At 54.3% G+C, this 21,826-nt stretch overlaps 2 protein-coding genes across 4 annotated transcripts in view; one reads left to right on the forward strand and one right to left on the reverse strand.

The window, feature by feature from the left end:
- The window catches only part of LOC104144614 (hexokinase-1), a 35,450-nt gene extending 26,794 nt beyond the window's left edge, over nucleotides 1-8,656 (forward strand). For both annotated transcript variants that reach the window (XM_068950913.1, XM_068950914.1), the window contains 6 exons: nucleotides 302-397; nucleotides 985-1,084; nucleotides 3,880-4,063; nucleotides 5,670-5,825; nucleotides 6,341-6,574; nucleotides 6,822-8,656. In XM_068950913.1, coding sequence (XP_068807014.1) covers nucleotides 302-397; nucleotides 985-1,084; nucleotides 3,880-4,063; nucleotides 5,670-5,825; nucleotides 6,341-6,574; nucleotides 6,822-6,966 — 915 coding nt within the window. In that variant the 3' untranslated portion in view covers nucleotides 6,967-8,656. The remainder of the gene's footprint in view (nucleotides 1-301; nucleotides 398-984; nucleotides 1,085-3,879; nucleotides 4,064-5,669; nucleotides 5,826-6,340; nucleotides 6,575-6,821) is intronic.
- Nucleotides 8,657-8,807: 151 nt separating this feature from the next.
- Nucleotides 8,808-21,142, reverse strand: TACR2 (tachykinin receptor 2). 2 transcript variants are annotated; one of them, XM_068950915.1, is made up of 5 exons: nucleotides 18,549-21,142; nucleotides 15,641-15,838; nucleotides 13,429-13,519; nucleotides 12,607-12,803; nucleotides 8,808-12,274 (listed from the first exon to the last, which is right to left on the reverse strand). In XM_068950915.1, the coding sequence occupies exons 1-5, from the start codon at nucleotides 18,971-18,973 to the stop codon at nucleotides 12,085-12,087; spliced, it is 1,101 nt and encodes a 366-aa protein (XP_068807016.1). In that variant the 5' UTR covers nucleotides 18,974-21,142; the 3' UTR covers nucleotides 8,808-12,084. The 2 variants fall into 2 exon arrangements, with proteins under 2 accessions (XP_068807016.1, XP_009674012.1); XM_009675717.2 differs by having other exon boundaries at nucleotides 13,429-13,585.
- Nucleotides 21,143-21,826: the final 684 nt, after the last annotated feature.

A 21,826-nucleotide genomic window follows, 5' to 3' on the forward strand; every position in this document is an offset into this window, starting at 1 on the left:
AGTGACGTTAGGAGCGGCTTTCAGATGTCCAGCTCCCAAAGACAGCCTCTTTGCCCTGTTTGCACATATGCGGTCACGTAAATATTCTTGGCTACTGGCTTGGGGTCATGCAGCAGCCCCTGGTCGCTTGGCTGGGTGAAGCACGGTTACGATTTTCTGCTTTTACGGGCCAGGGAGGTGGGTAAATGCAGGGAAATTATCTGACGGGAACGCTCAGTGATTCTCCCTCAGGGGACTGCAGCATTTGGAGCAGTCCGTGCACACGGAAATTTAGTAATAAAGTATTTTCTTTCTTTTTTAGGGTATACTGCTAAACTGGACAAAAGGATTTAAAGCTACAGACTGCGAGGGCGAAGATGTGGTATATTTGCTTAGAGAAGGAATCAAAAGGAGAGAGGTGATTATTTTATTTTAGCTGCATATTTTTTCCTCTCCTTGTACTTCTCGCTCCCTGGCCCGGGCTTTGTGCGGCTGCGGGGTGACCGGCTGTGCCTCCCTTTCCGTGCGGGGCTGTTCGCCTTGCTGAAACTTTCTAGGAAGGGGAAGAAGACTGCCTGAGGAGGGCAGTCAGTAGCTGGTTTGGCAAATTTTTGTGAGCAAGTGAAAAGAGGCTCTTAAAAACCTTAGCTCTGCTGGATTTGCTGCCGGCGCGGCCGTAATACCGAATGGCAACGGCCTGCTGCAGGCCGCCTGCGTCAGAGGTCTGTATTTAAGCACACCTAAGCCAAAGTCAACAGCCAGGATTATACTTTCTTCTGATGTTGTAGCCTTGAGGAACACGAGGAACTCAAGCTGCCCGCTGGTAGATTAAGTTCCTCTTTCTGCATGTGTAAAATCCAGGCCAGCACTTTGTTTCTTGTTCCCAGGGTGTTTTGCCAGTGTCCTCTTTCATGTGCTCTTTTTGTGTCCCCTTTTGTGTCCGAGGTTTCCCCCAAACGGTAGTCATTTTGAAGAGATCTCATGTTTTATTTCTCTTCTCCAAAGGAGTTTGACTTGGATGTGGTGGCCGTGGTGAACGATACAGTTGGCACGATGATGACTTGTGCTTATGAAGACCCCAATTGTGAAATTGGACTCATTGTGGGTACGTCCTCGAGCTGCTTCTTATTCAGCTCTTTATTTTTCTTATTAAACAGCACTGTTGCACAAAGCAGGCCAATTCCTGGCAGGAGTTGGGGTTCAGGTGCCGGGGTCAGGATGCAGCGGCCGGCGTGGCGTCGGGCTGCGCGGAGGCAAGGCGGCACCGCGGTACACGGCGCTGGTGGTGTCGCCTGTGCTGCGCTCCGGTCCATCTGCTCCCATCCCCGTGGTCAACTGAAAAACGTAGCTATGGCGTCCAGGAGTGAAAGCTTTAGAGACTACCAGATATTCCCTCAAAAGGCAGCTGCGTGAAGGAGTGAAGAGCAAAATTCAACGGCCAGCTTAGTGCTTGATCGTTGGAGACGTGGGTGGGCTGCAGTGCTGAACAAGCCCTGCTTGCTTTAACGAGGAGGGTGTTGAGCTTCTCGGCAAGCACACGTGGCTCCACCAGCTCCCTTGGGTATCTGTTAGTTAAGCCCCAAACAGCTTTCCCTGTCGGGGCGCTCCGGCAGCCCGCAGCTTGGCCTCTCGGAATAAACTCGAACAGCGGAGCTGTGAGCTCCCGGGAGGCGCGTGATACGGCGCTCCGGTAGACCAGCGCGGCGGCTGACAGCTCCCTTCCCAGCCGTAAGACAGCTGAAGCGATCCCACAGGGGACGGCTGGTGCCATCTGCAAATGCCACGCTCGGGGTGGGGGGCCCGGGGCATGTGGCGGCGTGAATTCCCAAGAGAGGGATGTTCTCGGGGCCTTGCCCAGCGAGGAAGAGAAGGTCCCACCACGGAGATCCCCCCTCAAGAAGGGGACTAGGCAGCTGTGAGCGTTAAGCGAGGCCTTTAAGTTGCAAAGTGGCTCTTAGGGAAATGAAAAGCCGCTGATTTCTCTTCCAGACAGTTGGAAAACATCCAGAGTGAGTCAGCACGGTGCAGCACGGGCAGGGCGCCGTGTCGGTGCAGCTCTGCCGGTGGCGCGTCCGCGGGGCCGGGCTGCGGCAGGAAGGGCGGCGTGTCCTTGGGCTGCTGAGATCATCCGCTGACGGTCACCTCCGGCAGCCCTGCCGGACGCCGTCCCACCAGCTGCCACCATCGTGTCTGTGCGCAGAGCCGGGGTCGGACGTGGCCCGGGTGCGTCTGGGATAACGGCAGTGAAAGCCTCGGTGCTCTCATGGCTCCTTTCCCCCCTCCGAGTGATTTGTCTTGGCCCTTGCTGAAGAGCCTGCCTAGGGGCACCGTCGGTCTGCTCTCCCCGGGTGAAAGCTCGTGGGGTGTAGGACTTCCCCCGTGTTGCTTGGCAGGGAATAACCTTCGGAGGGCAAGTCCGCATCACGTCGGTGCCCTGTCTCCGCCCTTTGGCGCCTCTCCGAAAGAGGAGGACCGATGCTCGGGGTCTCCTCTGCCAAGTGCTCGGGAGGCTCCTGCAGATGAGACTGGGCCTTTGCTCTTTCTCCACTGGCAACAGGAGACCTGCTGACATTAAACATGACATCCTAGTCTGCATTCGGGGTTCCTCAGTTTAAAAGCCTGCGTTTAGTAGGTCGCAGGTAGTCAGACAGCCCCTTCTTTAGCTCGTTCTGGACTGTGAGATGTCGTGCGGGGAGGCTGCTGGGTGCTGCTGGTCCAGGCGGGGTTGGGTCAGGCCCTCGGGTCAGTCTGCCAAGCCACACGTGCCCTCCCAACCTGCTACGGGGCTCAGCTCTCCAGCCGCAGGGCAGTACTGTGGAAGGACTTACTTTTGTTCAGATTGCGTTATCGGTAGAGAAGCTACAGCAGCAGATTAGCTAGTGTTTATGCCACAGTATTGTTGAAAAAAAAAATGCAAAGAAAAACTGACTTGCCAATATGACTGAAGCAAAGTCTGTGCTGCAACACTTAAGAGTTGAACAGGCAACTTCAGGAGAACTTCTGCTCTGGGTAACAGTGAAAGGTGCTTCTGTTCTCTGCTAAAGCTCTGCTCCCTAAAGCCTCCTCGCGCACAGAGCACTTGGTAATCGCCCCGCTCCTCAGGATCCCCTTTAAACAGCATCAGCCGTGGCATCGTTTCAACACGGGAGTGACCTTCCTGTCCGAGAATCGATTTAATCCATTTAATTTTGTCCATCAGAAAAAACCAAGCCAGAACTAAAAAATGTCCTTCTGTTAGCCAGTAAAATCCCTGGGAGTTTTCTTTGCCTCATGTCTCAGAGCTTGCTCAGGTTGACGCTTAGGCGAATTTTCCCTTGAGCTTTGTGGGTCCTCGGGCTTTGTGAGAGGTGGCTCCTAACTTCAAAATCGAGGTCATCGCTTCCTGTGGTTTTGGGTTCAGAAGGGCCTGAGGATGGGCTTGCCGGAGGGGCCACGCTGCTTCTCCTCCGCTGAGGACGTGGGTTTGCTTTGCCCAGTTGTGGACACCCGAAGGAGGTGGTGACGTGGGGAGCCCGCTCGTTCTGGCTGCTCTGTGCGCTCAACGGAAAGAGCGAGGTCCCCCCAGAAGGCGCTTCAGCCTGGCGACGATCTGAAGCGCTCTGTGGAGGTCTCTCGTTCTTGCCAAGGGCAACTGCACATCTTATTTCTGAGCCTAAATTTAGGCAGGCTGAATCCTGCCTGGGGAGCTTCTGGGCTCCTCGCTGCAGTAACTCGTTGCAGTATCGGCCTCCCTTGATGGGGGATTCCTGAAGAGGTTTTGTTGCCGTGCTGAGAAATGACCTTCACTGTTCAGAAAAACGCACGTTCAGGATCCACCAGAGGTTTTGTCAGGCCTCTCCTGCTTGTTCCGGTGTTGTTCTGATTCAAAAAAAGAGTAATTTTGGTGTCTGCTTGTTTCAGGAACTGGCAGCAATGCCTGTTACATGGAGGAGATGAGAAACATAGAGATGGTGGATGGTGAGCAAGGAAGGATGTGCGTGAACATGGAGTGGGGAGCTTTTGGGGATAACGGATGCCTGGACGACATCAGGACGATATATGACAAGGCAGTTGATGACTATTCGCTAAACGCTGGCAAGCAAAGGTACTGCATGACAACCGGGCCGAGTGCTGTGCTAAGAACAAGCCAGACGGTCTCAGATGTTTTTAAGAGATAATTGAATTTCTCCCAGTCAGAGAAGAGCCAGTGTAAGAGCGGAAAATGGCCATGCTGTCCTGTGGGATCTCCCTCGTCTGCCCTTCTCCTGGTAGCTGCTTTTTTTTTCCCCTCATCTCCAAAAGAGCAAACAGCTACGACCGGCTCTGTGCTGTGCGGTCTCTCTCGGCGATCGATGTCGTTATCGTTGTCAGGCTGGTTTGCAGCAGCATCTCTGCGTTTCCCTTTCGAGAGCCCGCAGGGCGTTTAGCGGCTGCTGCGTTCGCGTGGGTCGGGCAGAGCTGCCCTGAGCTTGCTTGCTGTCACGGGGCTGCAGCGAGGTTTTTGGTGAGAGCTTCGATTGCCTTGTAGTTACTAAGAGGCTCTTTTTCTCCTCCCATGTCGTACCAAAAGGGATAAAACGTCTTGTTATTCTTTTACTCCTGGTCTCTGGTTTAATCTTTTAGCTGAACTCTCTTTGCAGAGGGTTCACCTCTAGAAACCCTCAGCCTAGGCCAGGCAGCACGGTCAGCGGTGAGGGCATCCGGAGCTTTTTAGCGGTTGCAGATAGCTCTTGATTCAGGCAATTTGCGGGATGAAATATTTCATGTTAGAGGACCTGTCCATCAGCCCTAGAGGCTGAGTCTCAGTTGGGGGGTCCGGCTCACATGTGGGTACTTCGTTCCCTGCCTCCTTGAAGAAGAGGCTGTCAGGGACGTGCCGTCGGCATCGTTGCAACCCAGCTGAGCGTGCTGGAGGTTGCTGCCTGCCCAGACTGCTTTTTTTTCCTGCATTTTTCGCAGCAATGCTTTGATGGCAGGGTAATGGGGCTGTTAAAGAGACTGTGCGACGAAAGTAGATCTGACTGCAAACCTGGGGGACGCAGATAAGTTGGCAGGTGCCTTGCGAAGCTCTCGAGAGGTTAGGAGGAGGCAAACAGACCCGGAGAGGTGGAAGGTGCGAGAGCCCGAGGCAGCAGCTGAGTCAGTGTGGGATAAGCCGCCAGAGGCGGCGGTGGAGACTGCTGGGGGAGTAATTTATTCCAGGAAGAGTTAAGCACTTAGGAGGGAGGACGCGTGCCAGGTACAAGCTCGAGATGGCTCAGTCTTAAATGGACTGCGTGGCCTGCATCCAGGGAGGGATGGTGCGCCGGGCTCAGCTTCAGCCAGGACCAAACCTCCTGCTTAGTGTTTCAGGAGGCGATTCGGAAGCTGCCAGGATGATGCATCACCAAACGTACCTTGTGATAAACGGGAGAGCGTTCAGTTCTCGTTGTTGAGGGCCCAGCTCGGTCACGGCGCCCACAGCAGTGCCTCCAAACGAGCGCGATGCTGGGGGATGTCCTCAGCGGCAGCGAGGAGCAGATGATGGTGTTGGTGTTACAGCAGGTGCTGGTAGTCGGGCTCGCGCTGCCTGGTTCTTCTCCTGCCTCGTTTCTGGGACGAGCGGCCGGTCCGGGTAGACGAACGAGGTCGTGCGTTTCGTGTCACGAGTGCGCTCGGGCAGGGCCACAAGTGGCCGCTTCCTGAGGACGTGCCGCTGGCTTTTCTTCCAGGTACGAGAAGATGATTAGCGGCATGTACCTGGGGGAAATCGTCCGCAATATTTTGATCGACTTCACCAAACGGGGCTTCCTGTTCAGAGGTCAGATCTCGGAGACGCTGAAGACCAGGCACATCTTTGAAACCAAGTTCCTCTCTCAGATTGAGAGGTGAGAGCACGGCACGGGCGGCTGCTCGGGACGAAGCAGCGCGGGGTCGCCCTGGGAGGCGCAGCCGGAGAACGTGGTGCGGTCCTCCAGGGATAACTTTGGTTTCGGCCCTAGGGAAGAGCCTGCGCGTACGCAGGCCGGCTCTCTAAAACGGCAGCTGAATTTCTGCGAATGTGCACAGCTAAATCACGGCAGTGGCCGCAAGAGAGTCCCTTATTGGATCATTTCATTTACTTGTTTAGAAATCCAGCCGTTTCCTTGTGCCCCTTGTGTGTGAAGGTGTAATCACTGAGCTGAATGAATGCTCTCTGCTTAGGCTTTACTGAACGTTTTTATTCGTGTCTTTATCGCTGGGACTCTGCACCTTAAAGTCATCTCAAAGCCTACTGAGTGTTTATGGGGGTGAGGGAGGAAGGTCGTCATTAAAAATATTTGCCTGGCGTACCCTTGGAAAGACAGGGCGAGGGGAAGCGATGCAGAGCTAGGCCCCTAACGCCTTGCTCTTGTCCTGGCAGCGACCGGTTAGCCTTGCTCCAGGTGCGGACCATCCTGCAGCAGCTGGGGCTGAACAGCACCTGCGACGACAGCATCATTGTCAAGACGGTGTGCGGGGCCGTGTCGCGGCGAGCGGCGCAGCTGTGCGGCGCCGGCATGGCTGCGGTCGTAGATAAAATTAGGGAGAACAGGGGACTGGAGCACCTGGAAATAACGGTTGGTGTCGATGGGACGCTCTACAAGCTACATCCGCAGTGAGTATTTTCCTAACGCCTCTGCGTTTGCCTGTGCTCTGTAGTAGGTTGCTGCGTGTCCTTTTTCGTGACCCACCAGAAACCGGTTCCTCTCGCTGCCGCTGCTCCCTCTCTCCAAACCCCCCACCCCGTAGTTTCCAGCGTTACCGCCCTTCCCGTGGCGAAGGGGGAAGCGTAGCTAGCGAGGGCCCGGGGCGATGCGCCGGCGGGATCTCCCTCCCTCACCGCGGTGGTTTCCCTTTTGCAGCTTTTCGAGGATCATGCACCAAACAGTGAAAGACCTGGCGCCCAAGTGCGACGTGACGTTCCTCCTCTCGGAGGACGGCAGCGGCAAAGGGGCAGCGCTCATCACGGCCGTGGGCTGCAGGCTTCGCGACGCCGAGCAGAACTGAACTCCTCCATCCTGGCCCCGACGCTGCCTCGCGAGCACTTTCTCATAAAGCAGCGACTACCTAGTCTGAACTGGTAAAAACCCAGAACTCACTGCTTTATCGGAGAGAAAAAAAAAAAAACAACTAATGACATAAAAAAAAAATAGGATACAAGATAGAATGTGTGCTGTTAATAATATCTCCTCTTTCTGGACCCCAATCTGCATGTTTCTCATTCACCTTGTTGGTACCTTCCCCATCTGTAGGTCATTGAAAATCAGTCTATACTTTCTGCAGCTGTCAAAAATGGGTTGTTGTCCGAGCTGAAATTGCCCCCAAGTGATGTGCATTGAGAGCTGCTGTTGCATCAGGCAAAACGTGCTCTTCCCGGCATCCCCATTAAGCGCGCCGCCACCACCACCACCACGCCGACCACGAGACCCGGGGGTTTACGCTTTTACGAGACGGGGAAGCCACAGTTCCCTCCTGCAGCTCTACCTGCCGTTGTTTCGTTTCAAGCGGCCGTGGAAACGTTTACGGTGCGTCGGCACCGTGCACGCGTCTATCGCTATAGTGGGACTGGGCAACGCGACTTAACTTGCTTCCTCGATTCCTGTTTTGTCACGGTAAAAGTAAATGCCTTTGTCCCACAGATCTGGTTCCACTGGTATTTCCTACTGCTTCTGTGAATAGTGTTGTGTTACCCAGCAAAACCTGTAATGTTTCGGCAAAAAAAATCCTGAAGGAGTAAAATGAAGTGGTTGGTGATTGGGGTAATCCAAATCTCCCGGCGTGGGAAACGGGCAGATGTATGGTCCCGAGGCAGGCTGTGCTGTACACCCCTGCTTAAGAGTTCTTACAAAAATACTTCCTATCTCTTCTTGCTAGCATGGATGGGGGCACTGCGGCTGCCGGTCTACTGACCCTGCAGCGAAACGGTGTCGCTCGGACGTGTACTGCCTCCTCTCGCCTTAAATGGGTGTTTGCTTCCACTCAAAGCTTTAATCTTTAATGTTGTTAAGCAGCCACTCAAAACACAACAGCTGAAGTTAAGTGAGTAGAAAGGAATCTGAGGGTGATTTTTCACCTGAGCTTTGAGGACCCGCGTGCATAAACCAACCAAACCACAAAACCCAGCTTATTCCAAGGACTGGAACAACAACAGAGATTACACACGCTTGGTGCGTCCTGTCCTCGTCGAGTCGATACCATTGTTGTATTTGCATAGCAGTCATATTGCCTAAATTGAGAAGCAGGTTAAGAAAGCAGAAGTTAAACAACATTTGCAAGTCACGCCGCTTTCTTTCTGCAAAGAGGGAGACCCCACAACAGCATTTAATTCCCGCTCTCCTACCAAAAATGAATTTGAGATCTCTAGGTGGTTTTTCCCTCCTCTCTTCTCCTGCGGAAAGCAGACGGAAATGCGCGGGGCTCCTCCTCTTTATTCTCTTTGCACCCCCTAAGATGTGGATTGCCCTACCTATTGGTAACGTGTCCGTGTGCATTGCGGTGCACTGCGCGCGCATGTCGTAAAGTAACACGTGAGTCACAACCAGGCGTTGCAGCTTTAAGTGTGCGTCTACCTGAAAAAGTGCATGCCTCACCGGTTTGGCAAAGGTAGAGAGTCTTTTTACTTTGCGCACTGGTAGCTACGATACTAGTGTTACGTGATGTTTGTGGAAAATATTAAACTTTTGTTGATGTGCGTTAACTGGTGTTTAGTGGTTCTTTCCAGAAGAGACGCTGTTGGCCGGCGGCTTAGTGCAGTGGGAGATGTCCATTGTGTCGGGAGAGCTGCGAGCTCATCCCGGCGGTGCCTGGGTTGAGCCGGGTTCAAACGGCGGCGGGGAGCGGGGGGTTTCACCCCGGGCCCCTGTGCCGCGCGTTTCCTCGCGGCTCCCTGGAGTTCGCCAGAGGCGCGGAGCTGGCGGCGCGCCTGGCTTGGCCGAGCGTCCTGCCGCGCGCGCCGTCTGCGCGGCGAGAGCCCCTTCTGCCTGTGCTCCGACGGCCCCAAATGGGGGACGGGGACGAGGGGAGAACGTTTTTTTGCGGCCGGGAGTCGCGTTTTAACGGCTGAGGATCTGCCCTGCGCGGTCCTGAGGGAGGTGGTCCGAGCCATCCTCGGGACGAGGGGTTGCAGTGCTTCTGCGTCTGGGGCCCGTGGCCTCCGAGAGCCCGGGCGAGCGAGAAGCGACAGTCAGTCCCGTTTGGTCCCCGGGGGACTGCGAATTTCGGAGACGCTGGCATAGGAGGATTTGTTTATTGGATCCAGCTCGTAACAAGCAGCAGGGAGCCGTTTTGTGTGTATAACAGCATGCCTTTTCCTGCTGCGGACCGTAGGTGATGTACTCGGTAAGAAACTTCTTTTCTAAGGGGACCCTGGTGGCCTTTCCATTTTCAAGCTAATTTTTACCGCCCCGGAAACTGTTGCAATTGAACCGCAAGCCGTAACTGTGTCTGAGGAAAGGTCTTCAACGTTATCCAAGCCACAGCTGAGATTTCTTACTTAAAGCTGTAAGGCTTGCTGGATAAAACCCTAGCTCCCTTAATTGTTACGCTGTTGGAATTACTTTAATGTGAACATAAAAAAATCTTATCTTTCCTGGGGAAAAGATCATTTGCGCGCCGCTGCTGTAACGTCTTCTGCTCTTTGCTCCTCTGGGGGGTTCTCTCAGAAGCTTTCTGAATGAGTCTTAAAACAAGCAGACTTTGTTTTTTCTTTCTTTCTTTTTTCTCCTCCAAAAAAAAAAAAAGCAGCAGAAGGCAAAAATGAAGTGTTTCTGAACTGCCGAACTTTTTGTTTGTTCCTTTGCCACAGCAATGAGAGTCTCCAAATCTTTTTCCTTGATGACTGCAGAGGCTCCACTGGTGCTTAGAGCACAAGTAACGGCGCGGAGGAGAGATTTATGACCAGCCTGGAGGCTTTTTTTTTTTTTTTAATGGCAGTGTGGTGTTTAATCATGTCTATATGTATATTAAGCATTGTATTTATTTCTGATGGAACACGGTGTTCGTGCGATATATTCTGTATATCGCGAGAAATAACGTAGTCTGCCTTGGTGTGCCCTCCCTTGTTGTAGTGTCTCCTAAGGGCTCAGGGCATCTCTGCTTGCTTAACCGCCGCTGTTCCTAGCGGGGAGTCCTTCAGAGAAGACTGCGCTTGGCTTGCGAGTTGAAGAAATCATCCTCTGCTTTCTGCGCCCAACCTGGAAAGAAGCTGGCGGAGAAAGGCGCCAGTGCCGGGACCCGTTGGAAACCGTCGATGCCCGTCACGGCTGTGCAAGGAGGACGGTGCCGGTACCCGAGCGACGCTGGCCCATCTGAGGACAAGAGGTGGGTTTCGTGGCCGGTCTGCCCTTCCTCCCCTGTGCCTGTACCCCTTTGTGTTTCTTCTTCGAGTCTTGTAGTGCTGCTGAGTGAGTAGGAGACTTGGGCATCTAAAATAGGATTTGGCTGGCTGTTAAGGTGTGACGGAAGACGGGAGATGCAGGGTGGGCCGGTTTAGCCTGAAACTATCTGCGTTAGACAGCTGCCGTAGTATCTCCGGGAGAGGGGTTTCGGTGCCCTACGCTCGCAGCAGCTGGCCTGGGGCAGAGGTGGCCAAAGAACATCACGGCTAGAAACTGCCTGCTGGAACAACTCAGAAATTACCAACGTACAGCCCTGGGCTCTCTGTCGTTTCCCATTAGTGAGACGAATTTGCTGGGTGTCTAACAGTAGTGCATAGTTGTTCTCGGGGGCCGGCAGGGAGGTGGAGAGTATTGTTAAGTGGCGAAAGAACAAGTGTCTGCTGATTCCTGTATTTAAGCCGGCTTGGGAAAATCATGTCCCTGAGTACTCTTTTAGTTCAAGTCGCAAATCTTTGCCCTGAACTTGATGCAGAAGTCAAACGTGGCAACAACTGGTCGCTAGAGCGAAGGGGGATATTTCCAATAAGGTAGGAGCTCTCGCTACGCCAAGCTACGGCTCTGTCGTGTTATAGACGAGCCTACCGTGAAAGGCGGAGGCGGCTGGAGGGTGCTACTTCTCACGCCACTGTTAAAAGCTGTCTTATATTACATATAACGTTTATATTTCAGCTTCTCCTGTTTGGCATGTCTGCGCAAAATGTCTCAGGCTTCGAACGTGGCGTTTGTCAGCCTTTGTTTCCCTACCGGAGGAGAGAAGAACGGGGCAGGGGACGAAGGGGTGAGTCTGGGTGGGGAGGAGGAAGGGGCTCTCTGGGACAAGACAGCTGTGGGTCGGACCGCGACTGGGACCGAGAGGAGGAGGAGGCATAGGAGCTGGGTTTGGATTGCTCTTGCTGCTCCCTTTGCCTTGCGTTGGAGACGGTCCCTAGCTAGGGCCACGTCCGCCTGCATCACGGTCCCTCGTGCCGTGGGCTGGCCGCTCGGCTGCGCGCAGGCGGCCTCGAGGAGGGCAGGGCGAGCCGAGCCGCCGCCACTGCAAATTGCTCGCTGAAAGGTTGGAGGAACCACCTGAGCGCAGTTTAAGAGGAAAACGACAAGGTATTTTAGTCCAAGGTCATGGAAACCCATGCAACTCCGATCCTTTCAGGAAGGGCTTCTCCCTTTTTGTTGGAGAGAGACGGTGCTGGTGAAAACTGCAGGCCTGAAGATCCCAGAATTTGGACAAGTTTCAGGGCGGGCTTTCCAGCCTGGCCTCGAGACTCCTGGGCGCTTTCGTACGTGCCGTTGTGGCAAACCGGCGGTCCCCCTCGCGTCTCGCCTGCCCAAACCGGCCCGGGGTCCCCGCGTGCTGCTGCATCGCTGCTTTGCCGGATTTTAGCGTCTCGGTGGAGCAGAGGACACAAGGAGATCGCCGTCTGGGGCAGATGCTGCTGGTGGACGCGGCCTGCGGTCTGCATCGCTGCTTTTTTTTTTTTTTTTTTTGACTTTAGGGGCCAAATCTGTGTTCTGTACGGCAGCGCTCAGTGTCGGGAGGGCCGGGCTGGCACCCGTGGCTGGGTGATGTTTGGAACCGGGTTACGCCACTTCCAGCGCTGCTGGCCGGTGCACAGAAGTCCTGTAAAAAAGAAAGCTGCTTAAAGAAAAAAAAAAAAACCCAACCCTGCTTCAGTCTCCTTAAAAATCGACTGCCTTTAAAGGGTGTCTCAGAGCCCGACCCTCGAGAAGAAAATCAAAGTGTTAGCTGAGTGAGGGTAAACGATGTCTTCTCGTTGAACTGAGTTTCTGTGTTGAAACTTGATCTCTTTGACTTTCTGTGGGTCGTGTGGTAAAAGGATGGGGACGTGAGTTTAAGTTTGTCTCTCTCAGTTGCTTTTATGCACGGGCACCACCGGAAGGCTAATTTGAAGCCAGAACGAAACCTGTAAACAGAAGAAGAGAAATTAAATGGTAAAGCGATCTTCTTATCCGCCCGGAGAAAGAACGGATGTGTGACCTAGTTCTATCTCTGAATGACCATGGAAACAAAAGGTTTCTACTGAAATCAAAAGATTTGGGGTGGAGCGACGGCTGGAAGTGGGGCTAAACAAAAAAAAAAAAAGTGTGGCTAACCTCATGTTATTAGTAGAGTATAAACTAACTTGTCTACCTGGCCCAGGAACACGTGCATCATTCCAAAATCACAGCCGTCCTCACCTCCAGAGAGGTATGCCCTTGCCGAATGAGGTTTTCTTCTTCCTGGCGTGCTACTCACCTTTGGTTGAGGCAGCAGTATATGATGGGATTGTACATCGTCGAACTCATGGCCAGCAGAAAGATGGCCAGGTAAACCTGCTGAATGTACTTCTGCTGATAGATGTCTTCCTTGAAGCTCCCCAGGATGAAGTATATGTGATAAGGCAGCCAGCAGACAGCAAAAATGACCACGACTACCACCATCGTCTTCACAAACTGGAAAACCAAGAGCAGCGCGTTACTTGTGCTTTGGCCTCTGCGCGATCGCCGGGTTGCTGGGGGAGTGGAAAACGCTGCTGCTTTTTTTTTGCGTTTGCTTTTCCCTCTGGATGCGCTGCGTGTGGTGTATAGAGCCGGGCCGCTCGGGCAAAGAAACCGGTCTTGAGGGTGGAAATTGAGGACAGGGAGGGAGTTGCAGCATGTGTTTCCCAGTGGACTACGGGAGCTTTCTGTAGAAAGCTGCTTGCAGCCGAGTCGAAGAGACTCGGTAGGGAAATACGAGAACTGCTGTTACACTGAAAGCTCTGGACAGTGGCAGAAAGGTTTTCCCTGGCTTATTCTGTGACGTGTGGATTTGCTGGATATTGCTCTTTACTTTCTAAGGGTTTCTGGGCAAACTAGTGCCCTCCCTACCCATGTGAACCTTTCTTCCCTGCAGGCTGGCTGAGTTTCTTTTTCTGTACTTGCTGGGCGATGCCCCTTACCCCTTGGTCCAAAAGATGTCGTCATCCTTTCATGCCCAATCCCACGAGATTTTGTATCTAATGCAAGCTCTGTTTTGGAGCTGGAGCCAAAGGGGCTGGCACATCGAGGGTAATTATTTTTAAATTTAACTCCTGACCTTTTTTTTGGCGTTAACTTGATGTTCGTAGCGGATTCGATCAACGTGGTTGCCTGGAACTGCGCTGCTCCACAGAGTAACTCCTATAATGCTGTATGCAACAAACATCACCATTAAAGGCAGTAAATAAATCAACACGATCACTGCAATGTGATACCTGAAAAAGAAGAACAAGCACGTTTTCACAGTCAGTATGTCACTCGAAGAGCCATTTCAGAAACTGTCTTTTGGATGCGCGCGTCTGGCTCCCGTTAACTTCAGCACAAAGCAGCAGAGATTTTGCCTAAGAGCATCATTCCAGGGGCTTCTATAAACAAGACAGACTCGTCTCTCTTGTGCCGCGATGATTAGTCCTTGCATTAGGTTCACTGCTCTTTCCAGACAGAGTATTATTTATCTTTTTTTTTTTTTTTTTTTTTTTGACCCCGGCGGGGTACATTGCATGGCCGCCTGCCCTGAGCTCTGCTATCCTGCCGCAGGATTATCCCGCCCGGCGTGGGGAAGCGACGAGCGGTCGCCTCGCTCTATCTGCGAGCGCGGCCGCAAGTCAAGGGTGCACCAGCCTCTGCCCGCGCCGGCCCCGGCGTCTCGCTGGGCGAGCTGGGGCGCTTTCCGCGTTACCCCACGCGCTTCTGCCTCCTGCCTCGTGCTCGGCTCCGATTATTTTAAGCAACCACCATTTACGGGGAGGGAACAGCTCGCTCGCTTGCTTACAGCACATGTCAAGTTGATGTAAACAGCCTGAAAGGGAGGACCGCGCGGCTGGCCGGGAGCGCCGAAGGCTGGGCGCCCGTGGTCCGTCTCAGCCTGACGGCCCCGCGGCGGGGACCGGTAACGGGGTGGCGGGGGGGAAGGCACCCTCTGGCTAAGGTGCACGGTTTTGGAGAGGCTTTTGCCAATTCAGCCCCTTCATAGCCAGGATTCCTCGTGCGCTGGCAGTCACGATATTAGGGGTTGGCGGTTTTGGGTGGTTTTTTTTTTTTTTTTGGAGTTGTTTCTGCCATCGTAACTGTGCGCGTTTTTCCTAGAGGAAAGGATTTGCCTTTGCTCTGAGGTCTAGAAATCTTGAAAGCTGGTTTTAGGCAGTGCAGGAGGATTTGGAGGTATTTTCCAATCACGGCGTAACTTAGTCGCCCTGCCCAGAGGAACCTGGCTGCCTCTGCGCTGTTCCCGGGCCTTTCGTGGTATTTCTTTCCCGTGGTGTTTGCGCGAGCGGCTGAACGGCCGCCCGTGGCTCTTTCTCCCCCTTTTTCTCTTGCGGCCGGGAGCCGCCGCTCCTTAGCGGGCGATCGCAGAAGGAGCCGGCCCCGCGGCGCGCGGTCGGGAGCGAGCCCGCGGGCAGCGCGGGCGGCCGGTTCGGCTTCCCGTCCGTTAATGGCTTTGTTCCTTTTCCGCGGCTTCTTGCGCTGCCCCGTTACGTGAACGCCTTTCGCCCGACCAGCCTCCCGACCCGCTCTCCGCCTCGAGGGTTACTCGCAGCGGGTCCGCTAAGCGCCGGGCGCGGGCAGCCGGGGCCGGGCGGTCTCGCCCGCGGAGCGGGAGGAGATGGCGGCGAGGGCGAGCAGCTGGCGGGAGCGGGGCAGATGCAGCAGGGAGGTAAAACGGCAGGGCGTTTGAAACGCAGTCCTCTCTGCCCCGCGAGGGAGAGCGTGACTTCTGGCTAACTGCGTGGTTTCTCGGCGTGAAAAACGGCCAGCTTCTGCCCGCCTCAAGGGAACGGGGGCAAGTCCAACGTTTTTGGAAGCGGGATGTGTTGCTCGTTTCGAGACTTGACGCTCCGCTTTCGCTGAAATCCATGCGAGCTGGGTGGTGGCCCCCGTTCCCCGGCCCGGAGGGAAACCTCTTCCCACTGGGCAGGGGGCTTCAAACCAGCCGATCTGCCCCGGGGATGGGACGCCCCGTACCCCTTCAGGGTGTTGCTAGCTCTCACAACCCGTTTGCAAGGCGAGAGAGGGTGGTGCGTCACCCGTCTCTTCCCTGAGCAAGAAGTTGCGCGTGGCACCTTTTCCCACGGCTGGCTTAAACCGAGCTTAGATGGGGTTGCCCCCATCCCACACCCCTCTGGCTGCATGTTTCCCCCAAATTTTCCCCTTCTTCCTGGTACTTCCTGTAGCCAGCGCTTTGGAGGAGACATGAATTTCACAGTTAACTTCTGTGTGAATCTGCCCTTTTCTCGTTTCTCTCCCGCCCCCCCTGCCCGAGAAGGTCTTACGTGAGCTGGTGCTTCCACCACCCGACGTCATCCGGCCAGACGACGATGCATTTGACTGTCCCGTTATCCATCATGATCTCGGCGTAGAAGCACTGCGGGAAGGCGAGCCCAAACGCCACCAGCCAGATGATCCCTATGACGACTCGGGTGCTTCCTGCAGAAAGCCTGGGCTTGAAGGGATGAATTATAGCCACATACCTGCAAGAAAGGTGGGTAGCGCTTTTACTGTTGCGTCGATAAACCATACAAAAAAAATATATGTAGGAAGAGTAAAAACTCAACAAATGATATGGTGGGCTTTAACGACTATAAATAGTTGGAAGAAACTAATCATCTCTTAAGAGAAGCAACTATGAGTCTCAAGGCAGCGTATCTTAAACGCGTGCGGATGGATGCTTTTGGCGTGGAGAGGAAGCAATCATCTGTGCCTTCTTCCTGTGCTCCTTTGCAAGTCTTCCCCTTGCTTTGCATTCCTCACTGTTGTTTCGTCGTTCATTTTTCAAACGAGCTTACGTGAAATCCCGGGGCTGAGCTAGAACCGGGGAGCTTTGGAAAAGGCCAAGCACAGTCTTTTGGCCCTCACCTCTCCCATGAATGTGTACCGCGCGCTTAAAATAATACCGACAGCTGAGCATAGCGTTGCTGTGACACTGATGCAAGGTGCCTAAACGCGCTGTTCCCACTAATTCTGTCAATCGTTGATGCCCCATGTTATCACAAGAGCAGTGTCTTGCACATCCTTTACCCCGTATCTTTTTCTCCCGGCAATGGGTTTTAGCAGTGGAAAATTTGTGCCACCCACCTCCGGCTGTAGTCGCTCTAGCGCCTGCGCTCGTGGCTTAGGGCAAAAGCTGATCCTCGCGGCTCCCACCTGTCGGGAGCCCTTCCCGGCCCATCTGACTATTGGGTTACTGCAAGCCCGGCGGGCCGCCTGGTTTTGAGTTCACTGTGCAAAAATGCACGGCACTGTAGTGAATACTTGGTCAGTTATGCGTTTCTTGTCGTGCCGTTCGCGTTCCTTGTCATAGTTGTTTCGAAAGCAAAACAGAGTGGAAAAATGCCAATCGCGTCCCGGTTTTCAGAGCTGACAAATTCTGTGCTGCCTCTCGGCCAGGCCTTTGGGGGAGAAATCTGCCTGGGAAAGGATAGCGGACGGACGCGTGGCACGGTACGTAGCCCAGAGCTGCAAGGTATCCCAGCCTTATTTAGCTGTCACATTCTTATGTCTCCTTGCATTTCTTAGGCTTATAGTAGGTGGTATTATACTTTGCTAAAACCCGGTTTTCCACGGTTTCCCACGCAGCAGAGCTGCCTGCCCAGTTGGGTGCTGCGCCCCGGCACGGTGCCCTGCTCCTGGGACATCCCGGCACCCCTCAGCCCCCCGAGCCAAGCGACGGGATCAGCTGCACTGGGGAGCTTGCGGCGCTTGTGCAAGCTTCCTGGAGACGGCCCAGGAGACTTGGTTATCTGGAGCGCGAAACTCGAGCCGCTGCTGCGTTCCCGCCTGGAGCGCTGCCCTTTCTGCAGCCGCAACGGCCGCTCCGCCACCCGGCGCAGCCCGAAACGGAGCTGCAGCGCGGTCCTAGACCTTCGCCGTGGCAGAGACGGTTTTGAGCTCCCTCGCTGCTTAGCCTCCTTCCTTACAACGAACTGCTTCGATGGACGTCGTTTTATCAAAGTTAAACAACGGAGCCCAAGAGGACGCCGGTTCTCATAACAATAAATGGAAGCTGACAGTGTCAGCATCTATTTTAAGGTCAAGCAAAGAATAGCTAAATATGGCTTGCAGGGAGATGCCAAGTTTTCCTTCTGAGCCTCGCCGTGTGACCCCAGAGATTTTGGCTTTATAGGTACTTTACCAACAATTCCCAAGGAATGAGAGTAGGGAGACGTGAGGAGAGGCTGAAAGGGAACTAAAGGAAAAAAAAAAAAGAGCGTTCTTTGGCAGACTCCACGTATAAAATAACTGTTATCAACAATGTGTGATTTAAAGCCAGGAACAGCGAAAGCGTTTCTGCGTTTAAAACAGAGATGCTGTCCCTTCTAAACGCAGATTTGCTTTTATTTGGACAACCGCGGGCTAAGGAGCACGTCGTTCCTCTCTCTCTCTCCTCGTCAGCGAACCTTTTAGCGAGCGCGGTAGCCAGTACCCCGCGTTTTGGAGGCTGCACGTCAACCCAGGACGCCTCTGTAATTCGGGTGTCCGTAGGCGTTACGTTGCAGGGCAGAGCCTCGTTTTTGCCGGCTCGTCTGTTTATCTCGTTTGATTCGTCTGTCGCTGGGCTCCTGGGGCTGGGTGCGTCAGCCCGCGCCGCGCCGATGACGCTCTGGATGGCTCCGGAGGGACGTTGGCGTCGGTCCCGAGGGAGCTGGAAGGGCCCTTCTCCGATAGGCGTCTTTGAGAAGCAATGGCAGATATTGGTAGGAGACCCCAAATATTTCTGGACGATGGGTTGTGCTTGCTCAGGACGGCAAGGCAACGCGAGGGGGCCGGGGAGGGACTTTTATATTTCATTGCCCATAAGAAAGGAAATTACCATGGACTTTTGACTATTTCCAAGTAAACAGGAAAAAAAAAAAAAGCGTTATGCTACTTAACAACGAACTGTACACACATTCACGCTCCCCAAATCTAAGCTTGAGTAAAAGAGACTCGGCAGACCAGGAGAGAGTATTAGGAAAATGCTAAATTGCCTCAAAAGTCAAACAAAAGAAGAACCTACTTTTCAGTTCGTAACTGGCATCTAACCCCCCAGTCTACTTGCTCGTCCCCTTCCTACCTTGCGGATAAGGCGCCTGCCGTGGTAGGTGGGGGCCAGCTGCACAAAGTATTGCACTAGTTTGTTTGGCTTTTTTTAAAGCTCGCAGCAAATGTTTTCAGCCGTTATCTTTCCCGTTCTGCTCTTACCTCTCTGCAGCAACGGCCGTCATGGAGTAAATACTCACAAACATTGCGGTAATGGGGAACCAGTTCTGAAACCTGCAGAATTCCTCGCCGAAATACCACACGTTGTGGCTGGCGTAAATAAAATTGAAGATGGTGTTGAACGCGGACATCAGCAGGTCCGAAAGGGCCAAATTCACGATGAAGTAGTTGGTGGCAGTCCTCATCCTCCTGTGCGCGAGGATGATCCAGATGATGGTGACGTTGCCGACGATCGACGCGACGACTATGAGGGAGTAGGTGATGGCCCACAGCGCGATTTGCCATCCGGGCTGGGTGAACTGGGTTACGGCCGTCCAGTTGCCGCTGTCCTCCAGGGAGTCCGCCTGGGAGACGTTGCTCGCGTTGACCTGGGAAACCGCGCTCATGTTTTTCCTTCGGCGAGGCATACAAAGCACCTCTTCGGGCGCCTGCTGGCTTTTTCTTGCGGTAGTGGCTGGCGTTACGAACCCCCGCGTACGCGCCTGAAGTGCTGCTAGAAAGACCTGCGGATGCGGCGTCTGATGTCCTCTTGCTCTCTTTCTCCAGTGATGCAATGTCGCTCCCGGGGAGGATGTTCCTCAGCGAGGGCCTCCCTGCCTGGCATTTCCACTGAGCGTGAAGAGCGAAAAAACAAAGCAACCCCCCCCAGATCTCTCCTCCTTTGAGTTCCTTTTCCCCTAAAACGGAAAGAAAGGAGGAAAAAGAAAAAAAAAAAAGAGGGGAGGTTTCCCAGGTCAGTAACAGGCAATCTCTGCCTTTAGGTTATTTTTAGGGCTAAGGAAATATAAACGCAAGTATCAAGCCATAAGGCATTTTAATCCGAGTGGAAACGCTTCTGCTTTGGGCCAGCGATCCTCCGAAGCGCTAGGTGCCTGGACCCGGCGGTGGGCCGGAGGACGCGTCCTTATCCCCGCCTGGCGGGACTGCTAAGTGCAAGGCAGCAGCCGGACTGGGATGAATTTTCTACAGGGTTCAGGGAACTCGGAAAGGAGGTGGAGTCTCTCGCAGGCAAAAACTAAACAAGCACTTTGACATGAGATGTCGTGCGGCTTCTGTTTTCGAAATTATCTCCGGAATGGACGCGCCGCTTTCGGGATTTATACGCCGAAGTGCGAGGGGAGCCGTTGTGCTGGGTCGATCCCGGCCTTTCTTTACCTGTGCTGCCGAAGCTGTCTGCAGAAAGCTGCTGGCTTTGCGCGCGCGCGGCAGAGAGAAGGAGGAGGAGGAGGAAGAGGAGGAGGGGGACGCGGTGCCCCTAGCAAAGGGGAAGCCCTGGCTCCGGTGCCTGCTCGGACGGAGGTCAGGTCTCTCTCTCTCGCTGTCAACCTTTGAATAAACCTACATAAAACCTAAACAGCACGTCGAGGCTGAGATTTCAAAGAGCACTTGGCATTGGCCCCGGGCCTGCTCTGATGGAAGCTAAAAGTCTGTCAGATATTAAAACCTGTTTTCAGGACTCGGAAGGCTCCTGCTTCATAACGCAAAGGAAAAACTCACCCTGGGCTCGCGGCGCTGGCACGGCGCTAGTTTTCCAGCTCTCGTCACTCCCCGAGCTCCAGCCGTGCCCGGCTCCTCTGTAACAGAGCGGTGCGTATCAGTTCAGGGCCCTCTTCACCGGTGGGGACCTCCGGACAGCTTCAGCACGGTCTCTTCCCTTGCTTCAGTGATTTCGGACGGCAGCCGTCACTTCAGCCATCACCACACCGCAGCAACTCTTGGGAGCAGCCCTTCTCCGAGGCGGCGTTACCGAAGAGTTGTTCTGCAGAAATAAACACCTGCAGACCGATGCGGGGTATCACCTACGCCGCGGGATGGACTTTGCCCCAGGAAAGCCCACTCGCTTCCCTACCTGGAAAGAGCAAAAAAAACGAAAAAAAAAAATCCATTTTTGGATCTCGCCTCCCGTGGATTGCAAAGCCTCTTCTCGAAGGTCTTCCACTGACACCTCGTTAAGTAGCTTACGAACTTTCCGCTTGCTGTATACAGTACAGGGGAGCTTTTCATCTGTTTTGCAATATGGGTTCAAGGGTGAATAGCGTTCTTCAGGCTTTCGCTTCGGCTCACCCAAATCTCTCCAAACTCCAAAGAGAGCACGAGCAAAAGCCTCCGTGTGTTTATCCGAGAGAGCGGAGCTGAAGCCCTTCGTTAGTCTTTGCAGAACGTATAAACAAGCACTTAGAAAAAGAGCTGCACCTTTTCTTTTCTTTTTTGCCGTTTTGGTGATGGAACAAGAACGTCTTGGACGACTTTGGTGCGAGGCTGGTCGGGAGGGCGCCTGGGCCTCCCGGGAAGCGCCGTGACCTTCCCCGACCGCCTGCCCAGGGAACCGCTGGGTCCAACAGGCGCGGATCAAAGCGCGGCCACCCTCGTGTCGACGTTTCGTCAGCCGAGTCACCGGGCGCCCGCTTCCCCTGGCACCCACCCGCACCTTTTCTGCGTGTGCTAGCCGTGCGCTGGCTCGGTTGTCGGCCGGGAGGCCTGCCAGCGGCCAAGCGCGCGCTGCTGGCCCTTCGCCCGGCAAAAACCAGAGCGACTTTTGGGCAAAGGCTCCAAATCCCTCCCAAACGTCGCGCCTGCCTTCATCTGTGGTGCAACCTGCACCCCCCCCCCCCCAAAACGTCTTTGGAGACGCGCCGAGGAGAAGCGCTATCAGCGAGCGGGGCGCTGGGTTGGGTGGGTAGGTTTGCTGTTCCTGTTAAGGGCAAGGTTGTTAGCGGCCAAACGTCACGGCGCTGACTCACCGCTTCGAGGCCCGAGGAGAGGCTGAGGGAGATGTCAACAGAAGATGTGGCTCTGGGAAGTCATAAAGGCTGAATAACGCCCAGGTTATGTTTTGGAGAAATAACGCAAGGTAACAGTAGAGACTTTAATCGTCCTGCACATTGGACTGGGCTCGAGCAGGAGGAACTTTGTCCGGCTAACAGGGCTGAGACAGGGAAGATGGAAGCTGCTCAGCAGAAAGTGCCCCCGGGTTCAGGCCTCACATCTGCCCTTTCTGCTCGGCGGGGGGAAACAACGCGCAGATGTGTCTCTGTGTTTAAGGGGTGCGAAACCCCTTGTGGTTGGGAAACTGCAGCCCTGCGCTTGATGGGGGCGAAGGCCGGGAGAGGACAGCTGAGGCTCTTTAGCAGCTCGGCACTGCTTGCGTCCACAGACAGAGCCTCTAGAAAAGGGTTACTCGAGCGTCTGCAGGGGAGGATGGGCGCCTCCTCCTCCTCAGCGGCCCCGTCCAGCCCGGCATACTCTGCCGTGCTCCTTGC

This window comes from Struthio camelus, chromosome 7, assembly GCF_040807025.1.
Source record: "Struthio camelus isolate bStrCam1 chromosome 7, bStrCam1.hap1, whole genome shotgun sequence".
Taxonomy (NCBI): Eukaryota; Metazoa; Chordata; class Aves; order Struthioniformes; family Struthionidae; genus Struthio; species Struthio camelus.

Coding starts and splice junctions, on each gene's coding strand:
- TACR2 (XM_009675717.2), bottom strand. CDS start 18,973: ATGCCTCGCCGAAGGAAAAACATGAGCGCGGTTTCCCAGGTCAACGCG. Junction 12,804..13,428: donor AAGTTAACGCCAAAAAAAAG/GTCAGGAGTTAA, acceptor TTGGTTTTCCAG/TTTGTGAAGACGATGGTGGT. Junction 12,275..12,606: donor TACTGCTGCCTCAACCAAAG/GTGAGTAGCACG, acceptor TTCTGTTTACAG/GTTTCGTTCTGGCTTCAAAT.